The following is a 17,421-nucleotide window of genomic DNA, read 5'->3' as shown; positions in this document are numbered from 1 at the left end:
CAATTACTTAGCTCTCAATGCTCTTTTGCCTTAGAACTGATACTAAAATGGAAGGTAAGTGTTTAAAAAAAAAATCTGTCAAGTCTCCTACCTTTTCTGGGTAGAGATCTCCCAAACCCCAGGCAGATTCTCCTAGGTTTCTGTTTGTCCAAGTTTCTCTGGCCTAGGCTCTAATTTCCTCCCTCTGTCATACCACCATAAAACAGGTATATAATAAATCTCCTGATTAAACAAATTGCAGTACTTCTAAAGATCAAAACTCTAGGCTTTGGACATGACACTGAATCTGGGTGCTAATACATTTCACTTAACTATAACATTCTGTCAAGAATGAAGCAATCCCTTTGCAATTCCTCTAATGTATTTTGAACTACTTTCTTTACCCATCACCAGAATGAATTCACCACAAAAGTCTGTAGATTCATTCCCACAAAATGGTTGATTCCCAGTTTGAGAAGCAAATATAGTTATCAGGTCTTCTTAAATGTATGTGGCCTGATTGCCAACAAATAACATAACCCATTCCCCACAAAGAATAATGAATATTTCTCATTAACGCTAACCTTTCATTTGATCATGGGTAAATAAAGTATAATTGTAGTCAAGAGAAAAATCAAGAAGATTAGGCTATCACTGACAATTAGATTTTTAAGAGCAAACAAAGGCACCGGGTAATGCGTTGGAATACATCACCCAGGATTTGAGATGAGCTTTCTACATCTCTGGAAGAAGAGCAACAGATTGGAAATGTGTAAAATAACTCATGTGTGTTACATTTACAATGCAATCAAGACTCAGAGAAAACCCTCTGTTAAATACTAGCAGCCACATACTGCCAAAAGGAAGACAATGAAAACTTGATGAGGTTATTCAAACTAGAAGGAATAGAAGCATAACGGTAGTTCTAAAATGGTTTGTGACTACTTTTAAGAAAACAGAAATGCCAATTAAAAAATTCTTCAATATTTACAAAATCCCAGAACACAAGCAAGCTAAGAGCTATTTAGGAGGAAAAAAAAATCAGGATTACACTTACAGAGACATACACTTCTCCCTACTGAAATATTCCCAACTACAGTATACCTGACTACCCAAGGTCTATTACTTCTGTAGGTACCACTTTCTTAGTAGGAACAAAAAGAAACCAACATGTGTCAAAGATAAGACATTTCATTGTTGTGTTCTAAGAACATTACAGGCAACAAAATGGAGGCAAATGAAGTATAGATGCTTGAAGATGAAGTCAGGCTGACACTTACCACAAACTTCTCGCCATTCTGCTCCACATGTTTATATGTGGGGACTGATATGGGCACCGCTTGCTTTTCCGTATAGTCGTAAAAGGACTGTCCCAATGAATCATCACTGGGATCAAGGTTATCTGCCTCATGGGGAGGTACAGATAACACTGTCAAGATCAATTCCTTTTCACCAGCTCGGATCAGATCCACCACCTGCTTGTGTGTTGCCCCTTCCACATTCACGCCATTCCTGAGGGGGGTGGAAAGAGGAAAAAACAAACCTATGAGGCTTAAGAGTCCATGACTCCTTCCCATGTCCCTCCCAAATCAAGGCAACAGAAACAGAAACTTTAGACATATCCACGTGCTCTGCTATGGACAAAATATCTCTCACTATCTGTTATAATATAACCTTTTTCTAGTTTCTTGGAACAGATATAAATAATTAATCTATTGAAGATTTTTTAAAAATTGATTTATGTGCAAAAAGAATTGTCTTTACAGTTCCTGACATAAAACTGTATCTATGAAAAATCCAACAGACACAAGTAAGAGGCACTATCTTCCCACTGGTCTATAAACCTAGACACAGCTATATTACATGAGAAACAGGGTAAAACCAAGGAAGAAACAAAGTTTTTTAGGCTAAACAGTCCAATTTCCTCATCTATTTATGTACACAGCCCAATCCAAGTATCTCCTGCCACTGTGGCCATCTGAACAGAATGATTATCCTTTGTAACCTCAGAGGAATTTTCTTAAATGGAATTTTTTACAAATTCATCTCTTTAGTTTTCAAAGTCCAATTTAATGGATATACTTTTGTATTACTCCCCAATTTGTACGCATATCTTCCAAATGGCCTGCCTTCTCATTTCAGTACTTAATTTCTTCTAGAGGAAACAACTTTCTTAGGAATCAAATGGCAGTTATCTTCATATTGAATGATGTTTTCCCTTCATCAACTGGTATGGAAATTGAAAGAAACTTTCTACCTAGCTTGCTTCATTTCCCCCAACTATTCCATTTCCTTTCATCTCTCCTCTATGTAATTTCTACTCAAGACTCGGTCTAATCAGTTTGAACTACAACCCCTATCACTTTCACTTTGATTATATAAAATAAGCCTATTTCCTCAATCCCTCCCCACTGTCAGGGTATGCACAAAATGGGCAAAGAATCAAACCACAAGAATCAAACCAGAGTTTTTGTACAGAAATTTCCCAAGTCCCACAAAATTTACCCAACAATTTAACTGCCTTACCAGAAGGAGTATTCAGCCAGCAAACACCACTGGGCAATTGGTCAGAGGGGAACCTCCTATGGAAATCCCACAAGAGTCAAAGCACTTACACCTGGCCTCTAACCAATTTGATATTTGAACTTATCAACCGCATAAAATTGACCTCTTTTTTTTTCTGGCCCAAACCATCAATTCTTCCTTCCTGAAAAGGGTGCTAAGTTTAGTAACAAACCTTCCATAAAATTTTCAGGCACTGGAATTATCTGTTATAGTCTGGTAGCTAAAATATCATGTAGAAACAAGACAGAAGATCACTCAGCCTACCTGTTTCATCAGCTTAAGTCCAATGAAATAAAGTCACTACTCTCAATGCTTTACAAACCTAAGTTTACTTTCAATATACAGAATCCCAAAGAGCACCAACAATCATATAAGGATAAGATAATTCTTGAAGAAATTAGAGAAGTCCTCATACCTCTGATTAGTTGGAGATTTAAATCCACATTGGGTCAGTAATCAAAAATATAGTCAACACTATACTTAAAGATTTATAATTCCATTTTTGGATTATTAAGGATTTCTCCTCTCCATAGGAACACAAATTTAATCTTGGAAAAATTTCAGAAGTCATCTGTTCCAATTCTTCCAGTTTACAGATGTGGAAAGTAAGGAGCATAGAGATTAAGTAACTTGCCCATCATCATGCAGGTGGTAGAGAACAAGAATTCAAATCCAGAGTCTATGATCCCAAAATCCAGCACTCTCTTTTCTTCTTTTAATTTGGAACTTCAACAAATACCAAATAAAGATCATTCTTTCCAATGTACCCCCCCCCATGGCATTTTCTACCTTGCTGCCTATGACTTGGGTCAAATCACTACTGACACCTTCATCCAAAGGTAGAGTACTACAATCAGTTTTAATAGTGTACTTACTCATTCCTCTAGGGAAAGGTAAGGTAGAAAAGAAAAAGAGATAAGTAAAATTGAAGGTAGACTAGCCAGGGATGGATTTTATTCACCCATTCTACCCTTTAACACAGATATTTGAAAAGATGGCTAGGAATTGAGGGGAAAGGGGTCTTTGTTTTGCTTTAAAAGGTGGAAGAGAGAAAAAGATGAGGAAATTCCATGCAACAAAGGAAACTAAAACAATAAGATTTCTGAACTAACACCAAAAGATTTTATTAAATGTTTAAGAGAAATTTACTTCCTGGAAAATTTTCAGGAACAGAAACCACATAAATCTGTTTAACTCATTTCTCAGCTGACTTAATTTTTTTCCCCTTAATTAAAAGAGTATCTATAACATCTTTCACAAATTAAAGTCAGGTAATGAGCCCTACAAATGGTCAGAGAAACCCAGCAGTGAGACTCCAGGACAAGCTTGTAATGAGACTAGCGGAATCCTTTAACCTAGGTTTCAGTCTTCATCTTTGCTTTTCATATAAAAAGATCAAATTGACTACTCAAAATGTCAAAAACAATGACAGAAAAGAGCTATCAATGTTACATTCTAAACATATTTGCTAGCATTTATTTGGTTCAACTGTGGAGGTGTATTTTCTACAAGTTAATGCAAAATTGGACATAAAAAGTGGCTAAACCTAGGATCGTTGACTTCACAAATGGTCCTCTGTCTTAAGAATTAAGAGGTCTCTATAGTCACAAGAATTCACAAAATACCTTCATCTATCTAAGACTACTAAAGTTAGAATGAAATTAAGTGGGGCCCAAATCCTGAGGAAATTTTGGAGGCATAAAAGAATATTAAACAATTTCAACAATAAAATGGGGCACAAGACAAGAAATGTGACAGTATTTGTTTTTCCTGATAGCATAACAAATTCCCTTGCTCAAAAACTTTCCATTCCCTAATGAACAAAATCCTCCTTGGCATGGCATTCAAGGGTCCTGGCAACCTGGTTCTAAATAACTTTTCCAGTTTTATTTCCTTTTGTACACCTCATAATCTAACCAAGTCAGATAACTCACTATTCCCTGAACATGTCATTTGCTTCCTACTTCCATGACTTTGCTTACAATATTCTTTCATTTGTACTTATTTTTCCAAAGGCCAATTTAAATACTACCTTCTCTACCAAATTTTCCTTTTCCTACTTCCAAGTGATCTCGATCTCTCTCTCTCTCTCTCTCTCTCTCTCTTTTTTTTCTCTCTCTCTCTCTCTCCCTCCTTCTCTCTCTCTCTCTCCTTTAAGCTTGACAGCACTTTGTTTATTCTCTAATACAGTAAAAATCATCTCCTGCCCTGTGTTGTATCTATTAAGGTTCAAGGTGTCTTCACTCTCTCCCTATTAAATCTATACCCTCCTTAAAGGCAAGACCCTATCTTATTCTCTGCATTCAGTCATTTGACAAATATCTACTATATGCCAATGGTTTGGTCATCATATTAATTTGCCTGGGAAGGAACACAGTAATTAATGAAAGCATGTACTAAGGATTCTAATGTGAACTGCACAGGTATGGAGGAATTCACATATTTTTTGGAATATTGAAACAATAATAAAATAGCAACTAAAAACTGGTTACAAATGCCCTGCAGTGTTTAACATAGTGTCTTAACACTGATAAAATACTTTGAAAATCCGTACTCACTCTCAATTATGTTACCTGATTTTCACATAGCACCAATTTCTCTCATTCCTACCATCCCAACACTCCATAAGTCAAAAATTGGAATTCTGTAAGGTCATACATCTACTGGCAATAACCACTAGAAATGTGATCAATCTCTCAACTTAAAAGCTTTTGAGGCAAGACAAACTTTTGATATAGCCTTTCTTACAATCAGGAAAGAAGCAAACTTCACAAACCAAAACAGATGGAAAATGTGATAAAAGACAATCTACTATGATAAACCACTTGTGCTTACTCAAGGAAGAATTGTCATTAAAAGCACGATTCCCTAAACCTCCTTCACACACTCCACTCTCCCCTGCCCCCCCCCAAATCAAACCAAATAAATAAATAAATGAACCTCACAAATAAATCTAAAATATCACTGAGGCAACCAGCTATTACCAAATTGACTTTGTGTCCTGAGCTTCATGAGAACATTTTATCATGTTCGAGAAATTCTCATTTTTTCATCTCACCTCCATCTCCTACCATGGCAATTAGGTGGTACAATGTTGGGTCTAGGGCCAGGAACATCTGAGTTCAAATCAAATCTGGACTTAGATACTACCTGTGTGACTCTGAGCAAATAAGTCATTTCTGTGTTCGGATTCAAACTTTTTTGAGAAGGCCAAGATACCCAATTTTGAGTGTAATTTTGGACCATTAAGCATTTTATTCTGATAATCTATTTCAAAAAGTATTTTGTAAATTTCTTCCTCCTCCTATAAACTAGGTGAAGAGACCACACAATTTAGGGGAAAACAGACCCCTGGCAGCACATGAGGAAGCATTTCCTCTGCATCTTGATTGGCTTGTTGACAGGTTGTAAGGACTCAGACCTAAGAATGAAGATTAAATGATTAAAGTAGGAAACTACTTCATCACTTTAACATGGATTTGCAATTAAACATCTGACCAACAAAGATTGGCTCCTTTTCATCTATCAAGCTGTTTCCCTATCAAACATCTTATTTAGGTAAATAACTAATTTAAGGAATACCATGAGATCACATATTTAAAGTCAAAAGAGACCTTAGAGCTCAATATGGCTTATCCACTCCAAACTCTTCTTCTCCGGAAACAGATCCAGCGCAACTGTGACTTGTCCATGTTCACACAAGAAGTTGGAAGCAGAGACAGTACCTGAACCCACAGCCTCTGACTCCAAATCCAGTGTTCTTTCCATTACATTCACTGAGTAATTCTCTTGAAATTCTGCTATACCTTGCCCTTGACTATTGTACTCCTGGGTCATGAGTCACAAATAAAAGTAATAAACTTGGTCAAAGAAGGAGCAGCACAAGCTTGTTAGTAATAGATCTGCATTCTAACACATTAGCTTTCAAAGGCTATGCTTTTACTGCTTCAGTTATATATTCCACATTCCTCTCCTCTCGGTATACTCCACAAATATTAAATACTCCTCCATACTCCCTCAAACCAGCTTTTTTACATCCAGTCTACATATAGAAGGTGTCTAGGCCACAAAAATATTTCCAAACTTTCTGATAAATAGCAAATTTTAATTAATGACCTAAAACGTTTGGTCTGCCTGTACAGTCCCTACTGAGATCGTATGTCAGTCACTCTAGAATGAGAAAGGTCTCAATAAAAATATAAGACTAAGTTTGATCTGTACTAAAAACACCAAAACTCACCAAATCAAAAGGTTAGGCATCAATCAAAACATCTATCAAAATACAGCGGTAAAATACAGTGAGTTATTCCACTTGCTACCATGAAGGAAAAAATATTATCAGAAATCCTGTCAGAAAAACATCACTACTTAAAGAGTAAAATAGTATTTTTTTTCTCCTACAAAATGGATCTCTTGTTCAACCCAATGGAAAAAGATTAACTTTTAAAATTACATTTATTGCTGCCTCTCCACTCACCCACATAAATTCAGAACACAATTTTTCAAGCAGAAACAAATAACTTACCAAATACAAGATATGAGGAAGAAAATTTTACAAGATGACAAAACCTCCAAATTATAATCAAATGCTTGTTGAAGTTATAGAAAATAATTTTGTTCTTTCCCCTTCTTGTCTATTTTTTTAAATTTTGATTACTTCATTTCAACATATTTGGCTTCCTTTGTATTTATTTTAAAAACGTAATTCTGAGAAGGGGTCCATATGCTTCACCAGACTCCTAAAGTGCCCCTGACTCATTAAATATTTTAGACAAATCATAGAACTATCATTCTACAACATTCTTTTACTCATACTTCTGACAAGTTTCTACCTGTCTGGGACACAAAGACTTGAATAATTAAGTTTTTGAAAAACAAATCATATTCTAGGCCTGTTTCTTGATAAACAACAAAAGCTGACCTCAAAAGGGTCAAGTTGAAATATTTCCATCACTCTATGGAAAATCCTTCAACCTCAAAAAATAACTAGTGATTCAAAGGTAAGATTCCTTTTCTTACCCTCTGGGAGAATAAATAAGAAAAACTGAGAATAGACTTAGAAGAAAAGATAGCAAGTGAAGAAAAGTTACAATCCATCTATTATTGTCAAATCTTAAGCCCTTGGCTCTGGCTGAGAAACTGACAAGTGTCCATCCATGGCTGGTCAATTCTCAAAAGGAGAAAGAAAAGACCAAAATACTAATGAGTTGCTTCCTACTTAAGATGGCTCACTGTTTTTCTCACCAGAACTTCTGCCTCTCAAATACAGTAAGATCAATATAACTCAAATCCATGTATCTTTCATGCTTTATAGATCCATAGGACTTGTTACAAGGGAAGGGGGGAAATGCCCAGACCTCAAAACATTCCAAAACAAAGGTGGAAAGGAACTATAAATGTTCTATAATCCTACAAAGACAAAGAATTTGAGTTAGATATAATATTTATTTTTAAATATGCCTAAGCTTAGAAGGAGTTAGGCATGCATACATGCATACTGCTAGGAAAATGGGGAATAAGAAAGTTCATCCATTTCTCTTTTACTATAAAGGGAAGAATCCTAAGTCTCTGAATATTAAGATCATCTTAAAAAGTGGGTTTGATGTTAAAGAACCTTAGTTCAAATCTGAACCTTACCATTTATTTTTACTACCTATATGACCTTGAGCAAGTCACCTGTAGGGGCTTCAGTTTTCTCATCTATAAAATGAAGAGTTTAGATTTAATAACCTTTAAAAAAGATCCTTTCTAGCTCCAAATCCATGATCCTACAAATTAAAAGAAAAAAAAAAACCTCACTTGGGGAAAAGTACCAATATGCTCTAAATTGTTCAAGAACAAGTATTATGTAGTGATTATTTTGCTTTCTATTATGAGCAATAAAATTACATGTTTAAAATTAGAATATAGCATTCAATATGGGCACAATTAAAAATAAAATAGTTTTCTTCCATTCAAAGAGATTAAAATTAAAACATAAACTTGATTTGTTTTTTAAAGTATAAACACACATCTCAAGCAGCTCAAATTTATGCCAAAATAATGTTGGAAGGAAAATAATAAAAACCATTTTGATATCAAAAGATAAGCATTTATTTCAGGTGAATTCTAAGAATAATCATTGCCTTCATGAAAAGATAAAGTTAAGATAATGAAATTCAAGCCCCAAGCCCCTCTCCCTTCAGATTACATAAAACTAAAATATAACAGGAATTTCAGAGGTTTTCAGGATGAAACTGACAAATATCTGCCACTGGATGATCCTTTCTGATCTTCTATGGCTTCCTAAAGCCAGTCCATTAGCAACTGATTGAGAAGCAAGACTGGATACTTCTTCTAAAAGCTATAGAAAGCTCTAAGGTGGTAAATTTCATTGGGGGGCACTGAAGACAGAAAATGCCATTGTGGCTTCCCCAACTTTACTTCCTTCTTCCCTTCTCATGTGGCACTATCACCCCTAAAGACTCTTTGATTACTCAAGATGATAAAAATCCACTTGAAAAAATATAACCACTGAATCTTCTACTAAACTAGCTACAAATCTAATTTAGGAATTGGAAAAAAAATCTTGATTTTTTTTTTTTTAAAAAGCTGTTTCACTAAATGAGGGGGTGTCCCTAGACTGGGGAATAGCTAAACAAACTGTGGTATTGATGGTGATGGAATACTATTGTGCTATAAGGAATAATGAATTGATGGATAAGAACTGGAAAGACCTACATAAACCTATGAAGAGTGAAATAAGTAGAACCAGATCATTATACAAATTCTAACATTGTGGGGCCATCAAAAGTAATTGATTTGGCTACTAATTGCAATGCAATGATCCAGGACAATTTTGTGGGACTTATGAAAAAGAATGCTAGCCACATCTAGAGAAAGAACTGTGGGAGTAGAAATCCAGAAGAAAATATATTATTTATCACTTGTTTATATGGGTATGTGATTTGGGGTTTTGGTTTTAAAGGATTACTCATTTACAAAAAAATGAATAATATGGAAATGGGTTAGAGTGATATATATATATATACACACAGACACACACACGTATATACATATACATACACACATATATATCTCCCAGTGGAATTGCTTGTCAGCTCCGTGAATGGGGAGGGTTGAGGGGAGGGAGAAAACATGAATCATGGAAAATGTTTAAAATAAAAAATTTAATAGGAAAAAAAAGTTGTTTCACTAAATTTGGTAGCTAATGAAGCCAAAGCCATGAGCTCAATTCCCATAAACCACTTGGTCTATTCTATTCAATCTAAACCCATTGTCCCTTAATCCTAGCTAGCCATCTCCCAAATTGTGGATCAAGGCAAATCTATCCACATCATTGAAGAACAAGATAAAGCATACATTTTATTGCTGACAAATTAGCAGCACTATCTTCATGTGTGAAAGACAGCACAACACAAAAGAGAATATGTCCCAAAGAGATCAAAGAAGAAAAAGACTTGTATGTTTAAAAAATATTTAGAGCAGTTGTTTCTGTGGAGGCAAAGAACTGCAAATTGAAAGAATATTCAACTGAGGAAAAACTAAAAAAGTATGGTATATACATGTGATGGAATACAAATGCACTATAAGAAAATATAAAGGGGGGAGGGGTTCAGAAAAGTTTGGGAAGATCTGTATGAACTGATGCAAAGTGAAGTGAATAGAACCAGAAGAATAATTTATATAGTAATAGCTATATTGTGAAGATAATCAACTTTGGAAAAAACTTATTAACTTTGATCAACACAATGACCAAACGCAACTCCAAAGGACTCATGATGAAACATGCTATTTACCTCCAAATAAAGAGCAAATGAACTGAGTGCAAATTCCTCTCTCTGACATAGCTAATGCAGAATTTCTTTTACATGACTGCACAAGTAATGGGTTTGTTTTTTTCTTGCTTTCTCAATGGGTGGGAAAGGGGAAGGGAAAGAGAAAGAGAAAGAATTTGAAATTGAAAATAAAATAAAATTGAATTAAAAAATAAAAGAGAATTTGTTATTTTTAGATGCACTTCCTTAACAATCAACTCTTTCAGTGCAAATATATCTTAAATTGAGTAATTAGAGATGATAACCACAATTTGAAGGACTGAAGCCCACAATGAATACACCTAGCATATAATACCAGGAGGGACAGAAACATGTAGGATTTTTTTTATCACAGGCATATATATATAAATGCTAATTAGAACCCAAAAAGCTAAATTAAATTAGCCCATCAGCTAAGTGATCCTTCAAAGGAAATTCAGTTTTATATTTTCACTAAGATCAATATAAGTAAAAATACAATTCAGGGTGAAATTCTGATAGTACAATGAACAAGAGAAAATATAAAAACCCAATGTGGAAGAAAAAACATTACATTTTTTATAAGACATAATGCATAAACTCACTACCCTAACAACTCATAGATTACTAAATGTTTCACTACTACTCATTTAAACACTTATTAAGTACCTATTGTTTACAGAGCACTGTGTAAGTCTCTGCCCTTTAGGGAATTAACAGTCTAGAGAGAGGATCAAATCCAAATATATATATATATATATATATATATGTGTGTGTGTGTGTGTGTGTATGTATATGTGTATATATATATATACACACATATATATAATGTTAATATACAATATTATAGGAATCCATTAAAGGTTTATAAAATAGAATATAATCTAAAGTCCAAAGGAAAATGTAATTATGAAGAGTACCAGGAAGATTTCATGGAGAAGGTAGCATTTGAATTGGACTTCAAAGGGCAGAGGAATCCAAAGGATGAAAATCAAGGAGAGAAGGTATTCTAAGCACAGAGGGAAAAACTACCAGAAAAGTAAGGAAAAGGAGAGAGTTCAATTTGAATGTGGTAGAGAGTATGTGCCAAGGCACAATATAAACCTTGAAAGGGACAGCAGCACTCAAATATGGAGCACTTAAGACAAAGAAGTCTGAAGTTCACAACATGAAGTTATTAAAGAGGAATAACGTGACCAAATCTTTTTATAAGCAGACTTATAAAATCTTTTATAAGCAGACTTATAAAAAGACTTCGAGCAATATGAAGGGCAGATTAAGAAGAGGATACCGAAGTAGGAAGAACTGATCAAAGACTATTTTAATGATGAAGTTTGACCCAGAAGAGGGGAGAAAATGCATGTCCAAATCTTCTTACCAGAAGTGGCAGATAGGAATATGGTACAATACAAATACTATTAGACTTGGTTCATGTGTTAGTTTTACTAAACTGCTTTTTCCTTGCATCCTTTTAATTCTTTGTTATAAGAGATAATTCTCTGAATCAAGGAAGAAAAGGGAATATATTTAACAAAGCTTTTACTGCTCTTCTGCCTTAGAACCAATACAAAATGTTGATTCTAAGACAGAAGGTAAGGCTTTAAAAAAATAAAATAAGAAAATAAAAGGAGGAGATTGTTGCAGTAACTGAAACAGGTTCATGAGATTCTGTGTTCAGCTGGCAGCAGTGGAATAGAAATTGGAGATAAGAGGACAGAAATATGGAACTGACAGTAATTGGTAACTGAAGGAGTCAAAAATAATACCCAAGTTTTGAAAATAGAAGATTAGATTAATGGTGATGCTTCTAGTACTGTCAAACAGTAAGATCAGAGAGCAACTAAGTAGCATAGTGGACAGAGCACCAGGCCTGGAGTGAAAAGGACCCGAGTTCAAACCTTTTTTTTGTGTGTGACCCTGGATAAGTCACTTAAAATAAGGGACTAGCAAAGAAAACAGATGTGTAATTAGAGGTAGGAGAACCAAGAGAGATGGCCATCTTTGATCTCAAAGAAAAAAGAAATCTTCAAAAGAAAGTGAAAATCAGTATCAAATTAAGAAAGATTATGAAGTTCAGAGGTCATTGGTGAACTTTTCTTAGAGAGCATTATCAGTAGAATGGTAGAAGCAAAAACCCCAGTCCAAGGGACTGAAGGGATAAGAGATGGTAAGGAAATGAGAGCATCTGTTTTGGAGACATTAAGTTTCTATCCTAGGTCCTCTTCTTTATTCCTTCAATACTATCTCTTCAGTAAGTTCATCACCTCCCTTGGGTTCAATTATCTTCTCTAGGAGATGAACCTGTCAACCTATATCTAGCTCTAATCTTGCTCCTTATATCCAGTTGAATATCACTGATTAACAATCTGATACTATTGTGATCTCACCATATAGATTTTCCAGAAGAATATCAAACTCAACATGTCTAAGACATAACATACCGCTAACCCCACCTTCTTCTAAGCTTCTCTATTTGTTAAAAGCATCATCATCCTTTCAATCATTCCATTTAACCTCAGAGTCACATGAACTCCTCCTCCCTCACACTGCTCCCTCTTATTCAATCAGCTACTAAGTTTTATTGATTCTATAACCATCTCTCTCGTATCTATCCTCTGCTCTCCATTCACACTGCTGCCACCATCACTCTAGTTCAGGAACTCACTACCTCTCTCCTGGACCGTAAATCAACAACCTCTCAAATGGACCTCCAACCTTCCAGTCTCTCCCTGCCCAATATATCCTTAACACAGCAGCCAAAATAAACTTTCTAATGCATAACTTCAGTGGTTCTCTGTTGATTTTAAAATACAATACAAACCCTCATCCTATACTTAAAACACTTTAGAATCTGGCTCCATTCATGTCACCTCACTCCCAATTCCCCCACTGAATAAATCCAATGGCTCACTATGACCTCCAGGATGAAATCTAAAATTCTCTGTTTGGCATTCAAAGCCCTTCATAACCAGGCCTCCCCTCTACCTTTCCAGTCTCCTTACACCTTCCACCCCTTCACGTATCCAGATATCCAATGACAATGGCCTCCTTATATTCCTTGAACAAAACACCCTTCCCTGCCAACTCCAGACATTTTCATTGGCTATCTCTCTTATCTGGAATGCTCTCCCTCATCTCTACCTCCTGACTTTCTTGTATTCCTTAAAGTCCTGACAAAAATTCCACCATCTACAGGAAGCCTTTGTCTTAAATTCAAATACTTCAATGCTACTGGTTATTTCCAACTTATCCTTAAACATCCTGTTTATACTGAGTTGCTTGCATGTTGCCTGTCCCATCAGATTGTGAACTCCTTGAGAACAAGGACTCTCTTCTGGCTTTCTCTATATCCCCAACATTTGGTACAGGACTTGGTCCATAGCTAGTGCTTCATAAATGTTTACTAAGTGACCAACTTCCCAGGATTATTGCATAACATGCCCCCTAACACAGCCTACGGTCCCGGCCAAACTGGCCTACTCACTTTTCCCCTAACTCAGCACTCAAATCTCTCTCCTCAGTACTTTGTACACACTGTTTCTAATGCCTGGAATGTACTCTTATTTCTTTTGTCATAGAATCCATAAATTCCTTCAAGGTTCAGCTTACATGGCATTTCCTATGAAAAGTCTTTGGAAAAGTTATTAGTGTTTGCACCTTCCTCAAAAAAAAATCATCACATATACTTTTGTTTATGTATCTCTTTGAGTACAGGGATCATTTTTTGTTCAAACTTTGTATTCCCAATAGGCCTTGGTAACTTAGAAGGTATTTTAATATAAGCTTTTTGGCCTATGGTTGGACAATTTCGTCAAGAAAATTACCAAAAGTCAATAAGAAAAATGAAAATTTTTTTTAAATTTGAGGAATCACTGCACACTCACCAAATTGTCAAGATGGTAAAAGGAAAAATTCAGCATTGGTAAAGCTTTGGCAAAACTAGTACACTAATTCACCATTGGTCCAATTGTGACTTGGTAGTCGTGTTGGAAAATAAACTGGAATTATTCAAAAAAAGTCACAAAATTGTTTACTACCTTTGACCCAAAGATTCTTCTACAAGGCTTCTATAGCAGAGTATACTGAAAAGAAGAAAAGACCTATTTGGAGATGATAGGAACACTATCTCTAAGAGCAAAAAGTTGAAAGCAAACAATGCCTGATATCTGGAGAATGGCTAAGTTATGGTAAATGAATATATATATACACAAACATATATATATATATAATGTCATAGGAACCATAAATAGGAAGGATTCAAAGAAATATGGGAAGAATTATGTAAGGTGAAAAAAGCAAAACCCAAAGGGTACACAAACAAGGACTATACCTTTATAAATGAAGATAATGTTGATAAAACATTATCATTGAACATTAATAATAATTAAATTAATAATTCATTATATTGATTAATATTTATTATTGATATTTATTAATATTATTGATGTTAATGTTAACACTGATGATATTAATAATAATAGCAACACAACTTGGACATGTTGGTATAGTGAACTGAGTGTCAGACTTGAAGTCAGAAAGATCAGTTTAAATCCTACCCTAGACATGAGCTGTAAGATCCTGATCAAATCACTTAACCTCTATATGCCTCAGCTTCACCTGTAAAATGGGGATAAGAACACTTATCCCCGAGGGCTGTTATAAAGATTATGTAAGATGATACACAAAAAGCACTTTGCAAAGCTTATAGAAGCTATATTGATGTTAGCTATTTTTATCAATATTATTTTATAAAGCTGTGGACAGTACTAAAGTTAAATTATACATCCTTCCTCTCTTTTAAGGAACAATCAAGTACTCAGCGGTACTTCATGTAATGTCAATTGCAATCACTCTTTTGTTCTTTCTTGTTTTCAAGGATTTTATATTGTGAGGGAATTACCTGTAAATCTATCAGGGTTTTATACCAAGCACTGAAACATAATTTATCAATTTAAAAAACCTTAGCAGTGAAGAATAAAGAGATAGGATTGGAGCTGTAAAGGGGAGAAAAGTTAAGAAAGACTTTTTTTTTTAAGTTCAGAGTGACCTAAGCAGGTTTGTAGGTAAGTAGAAAGGAATCATGGAAAAAGAAACTGAAGAAGCATGAGTGAGTGTCAGAGAGAGACAAAGACAGACAGACAGAAAGGTAAAGAATGTCTACTACAGCAACATTCTGGGGAAAATGGGAAAGAATGGAATAAAAAGGCATTAAATTTAGTATGTAGTAGGTATACTTCTATGGGGGAAAAGAAAAAAGAAGGCAATAATACTAAGTTTAGGCGAACAGAGATGGGAAGGTAAGGAAACTCACATCAAATGGCCTTAACTTGATCTGCAGGAGAAGCTGGAAGCAATGTTTTCAAAACTTCCATTCTCAAAATTGTAAAGTGGACAAAGTATTTTCATTTATTAAGCCTTTTTGCTTAAATATACCAAATAGCACTCAACATAGAACACTCATAGTACTTTCCAAAAATACCTCAACACCTATTTTTTTTTAAGCCAATCTAGTTAAGCTATCACATATTTCTGTAAGGTGACTTTTTGGCAGGTAGCCCTCCTTGCAACCAGCTGAGAGAATATAACTGCATAAACAAAAGCCACCATGCTCCTGTAGGTCATTCTGTACTTTTCCAAAGCGGAATAAACTAATAACATGTCTCAAGCCTATAGAAGATTCAGGTCTCTTTTTGAAGTCTTATTCTGAGGATGGACAATCATGTCTGAAGAGTTTCAAGTACCTTAAGAAAGAACAAATCACTTTGAAAGAGAGGTTTCTTTAATAGAGAAAATTCACAGGCAAGGAAAAAACAACTATACTCAAATAGAATTCCTTATTTCTTGCTCAGGACCTGAAATATCCTGCAGATTAAGTCTATTTCTTCAACTATCATTTGGTTGACAAGGGCCAAAAGAATAAGTAATTACTAAAGAATTCCATGTGTATGTATATTACCCAGTACTTGACTCATTCCACACTAGAAAACTTCACTTTTTTTGTATTTCTGATGATATTTCAAAGAGAATTAACTTTGTCATCATCATTAATCCTTGTATTTGTGTGAAGTGTTTTTCTTTGACTTTCATTCTGAAATTGATGGGGGGGGGGATGAATTTTGATATTAAAATAGACCGTTTTCTATTTTTAATTCCTTTAACTCCCATCAACATATGCAACATACTAAAAGGAAAAGGATTAAAGGAAACACTGTTGAGTTAAAAAATCAGATATATAAGACAGTTAGTAGAAAATTGAAAAGAAAAAACTTAAGTCAGTAAAGGTGCAGGCATCAAATTCTGTATCTACAGAACAAAAATGAAACTCACAGTCTACTTCTATTCCTAAGGAATTCTAAAATCATATTATAGTCATTTGGGTTTTGAAACATATCAGAAGATTCAAGTTGCTATCCACCAGCTGCCCTCTTAAATCTAAGCGTTAGAATTTGGATTTTTCCATCTTCATCTTTTAAAAAAAAAAAGCCACATAGATAAAACCTGAGACAATACAAGAAACCAGACACTGAAATTCTTGAAGCTGGTTCCTAATAATCTTGAGAAATCTACTCAAACTACTTATACCACAATTTCCCCTTCTGACAAAAAAGAAATCAATCACCTTCCCCAATATCACAAGTTTTAACACACAAAGCCATGTTCTGCCATTCATATACAAAATAAATGGTAGTGAGCAACGTTAAACACATTCCTTTAAACACATATTAATTAAGTTTTCAGTGGAGAATAATATGATAGGTGCTGGGAAAAATTCAAAGTTCAGATTAAGACACAGTTCCTGTCTTTATGAGGCTTACAGTTAGGTAGGAGAATAAGACACAAACCCAGAGAATTAAAATACACAACATTACCTAACTACATTAAAGTTTTACAAAATCAAGTTGTTATGTAAGGTCCAAAGTCATCACCAGATGCAACTGGGAGAAGGGTTTTATGAAAAAGGAAGTATTTGAGTAGGGCTTAAAAGGATGGGTAGAAAATCAACAAGCAAAGCACTGGGAGCATGGGGGCAGAATAAGAGGAAAAGGGAAAAGACATTACAGGCATAGGGAATAACATGAGA

General features: G+C 34.8%; 1 protein-coding gene across 2 annotated transcripts in view; it reads right to left on the bottom strand.

The window, feature by feature from the left end:
- SNX27 (sorting nexin 27) overlaps nt 1–17,421 on the bottom strand; it is an 80,133-nt gene that overhangs the window by 55,783 nt on the left and 6,929 nt on the right. For both annotated transcript variants that reach the window (XM_044672699.1, XM_044672700.1), the window contains exon 2: nt 1,260–1,491. In XM_044672699.1, coding sequence (XP_044528634.1) covers nt 1,260–1,491 — 232 coding nt within the window. The remainder of the gene's footprint in view (nt 1–1,259; nt 1,492–17,421) is intronic.

The sequence above is a fragment of the Gracilinanus agilis genome, chromosome 4 (assembly GCF_016433145.1).
Source record: "Gracilinanus agilis isolate LMUSP501 chromosome 4, AgileGrace, whole genome shotgun sequence".
In the NCBI taxonomy this organism is placed as follows: domain Eukaryota; kingdom Metazoa; phylum Chordata; class Mammalia; order Didelphimorphia; family Didelphidae; genus Gracilinanus; species Gracilinanus agilis.
The sequence above is the reverse complement of the archived record's forward strand: the minus strand, read 5'-3'. Positions and strand labels throughout refer to the sequence as shown.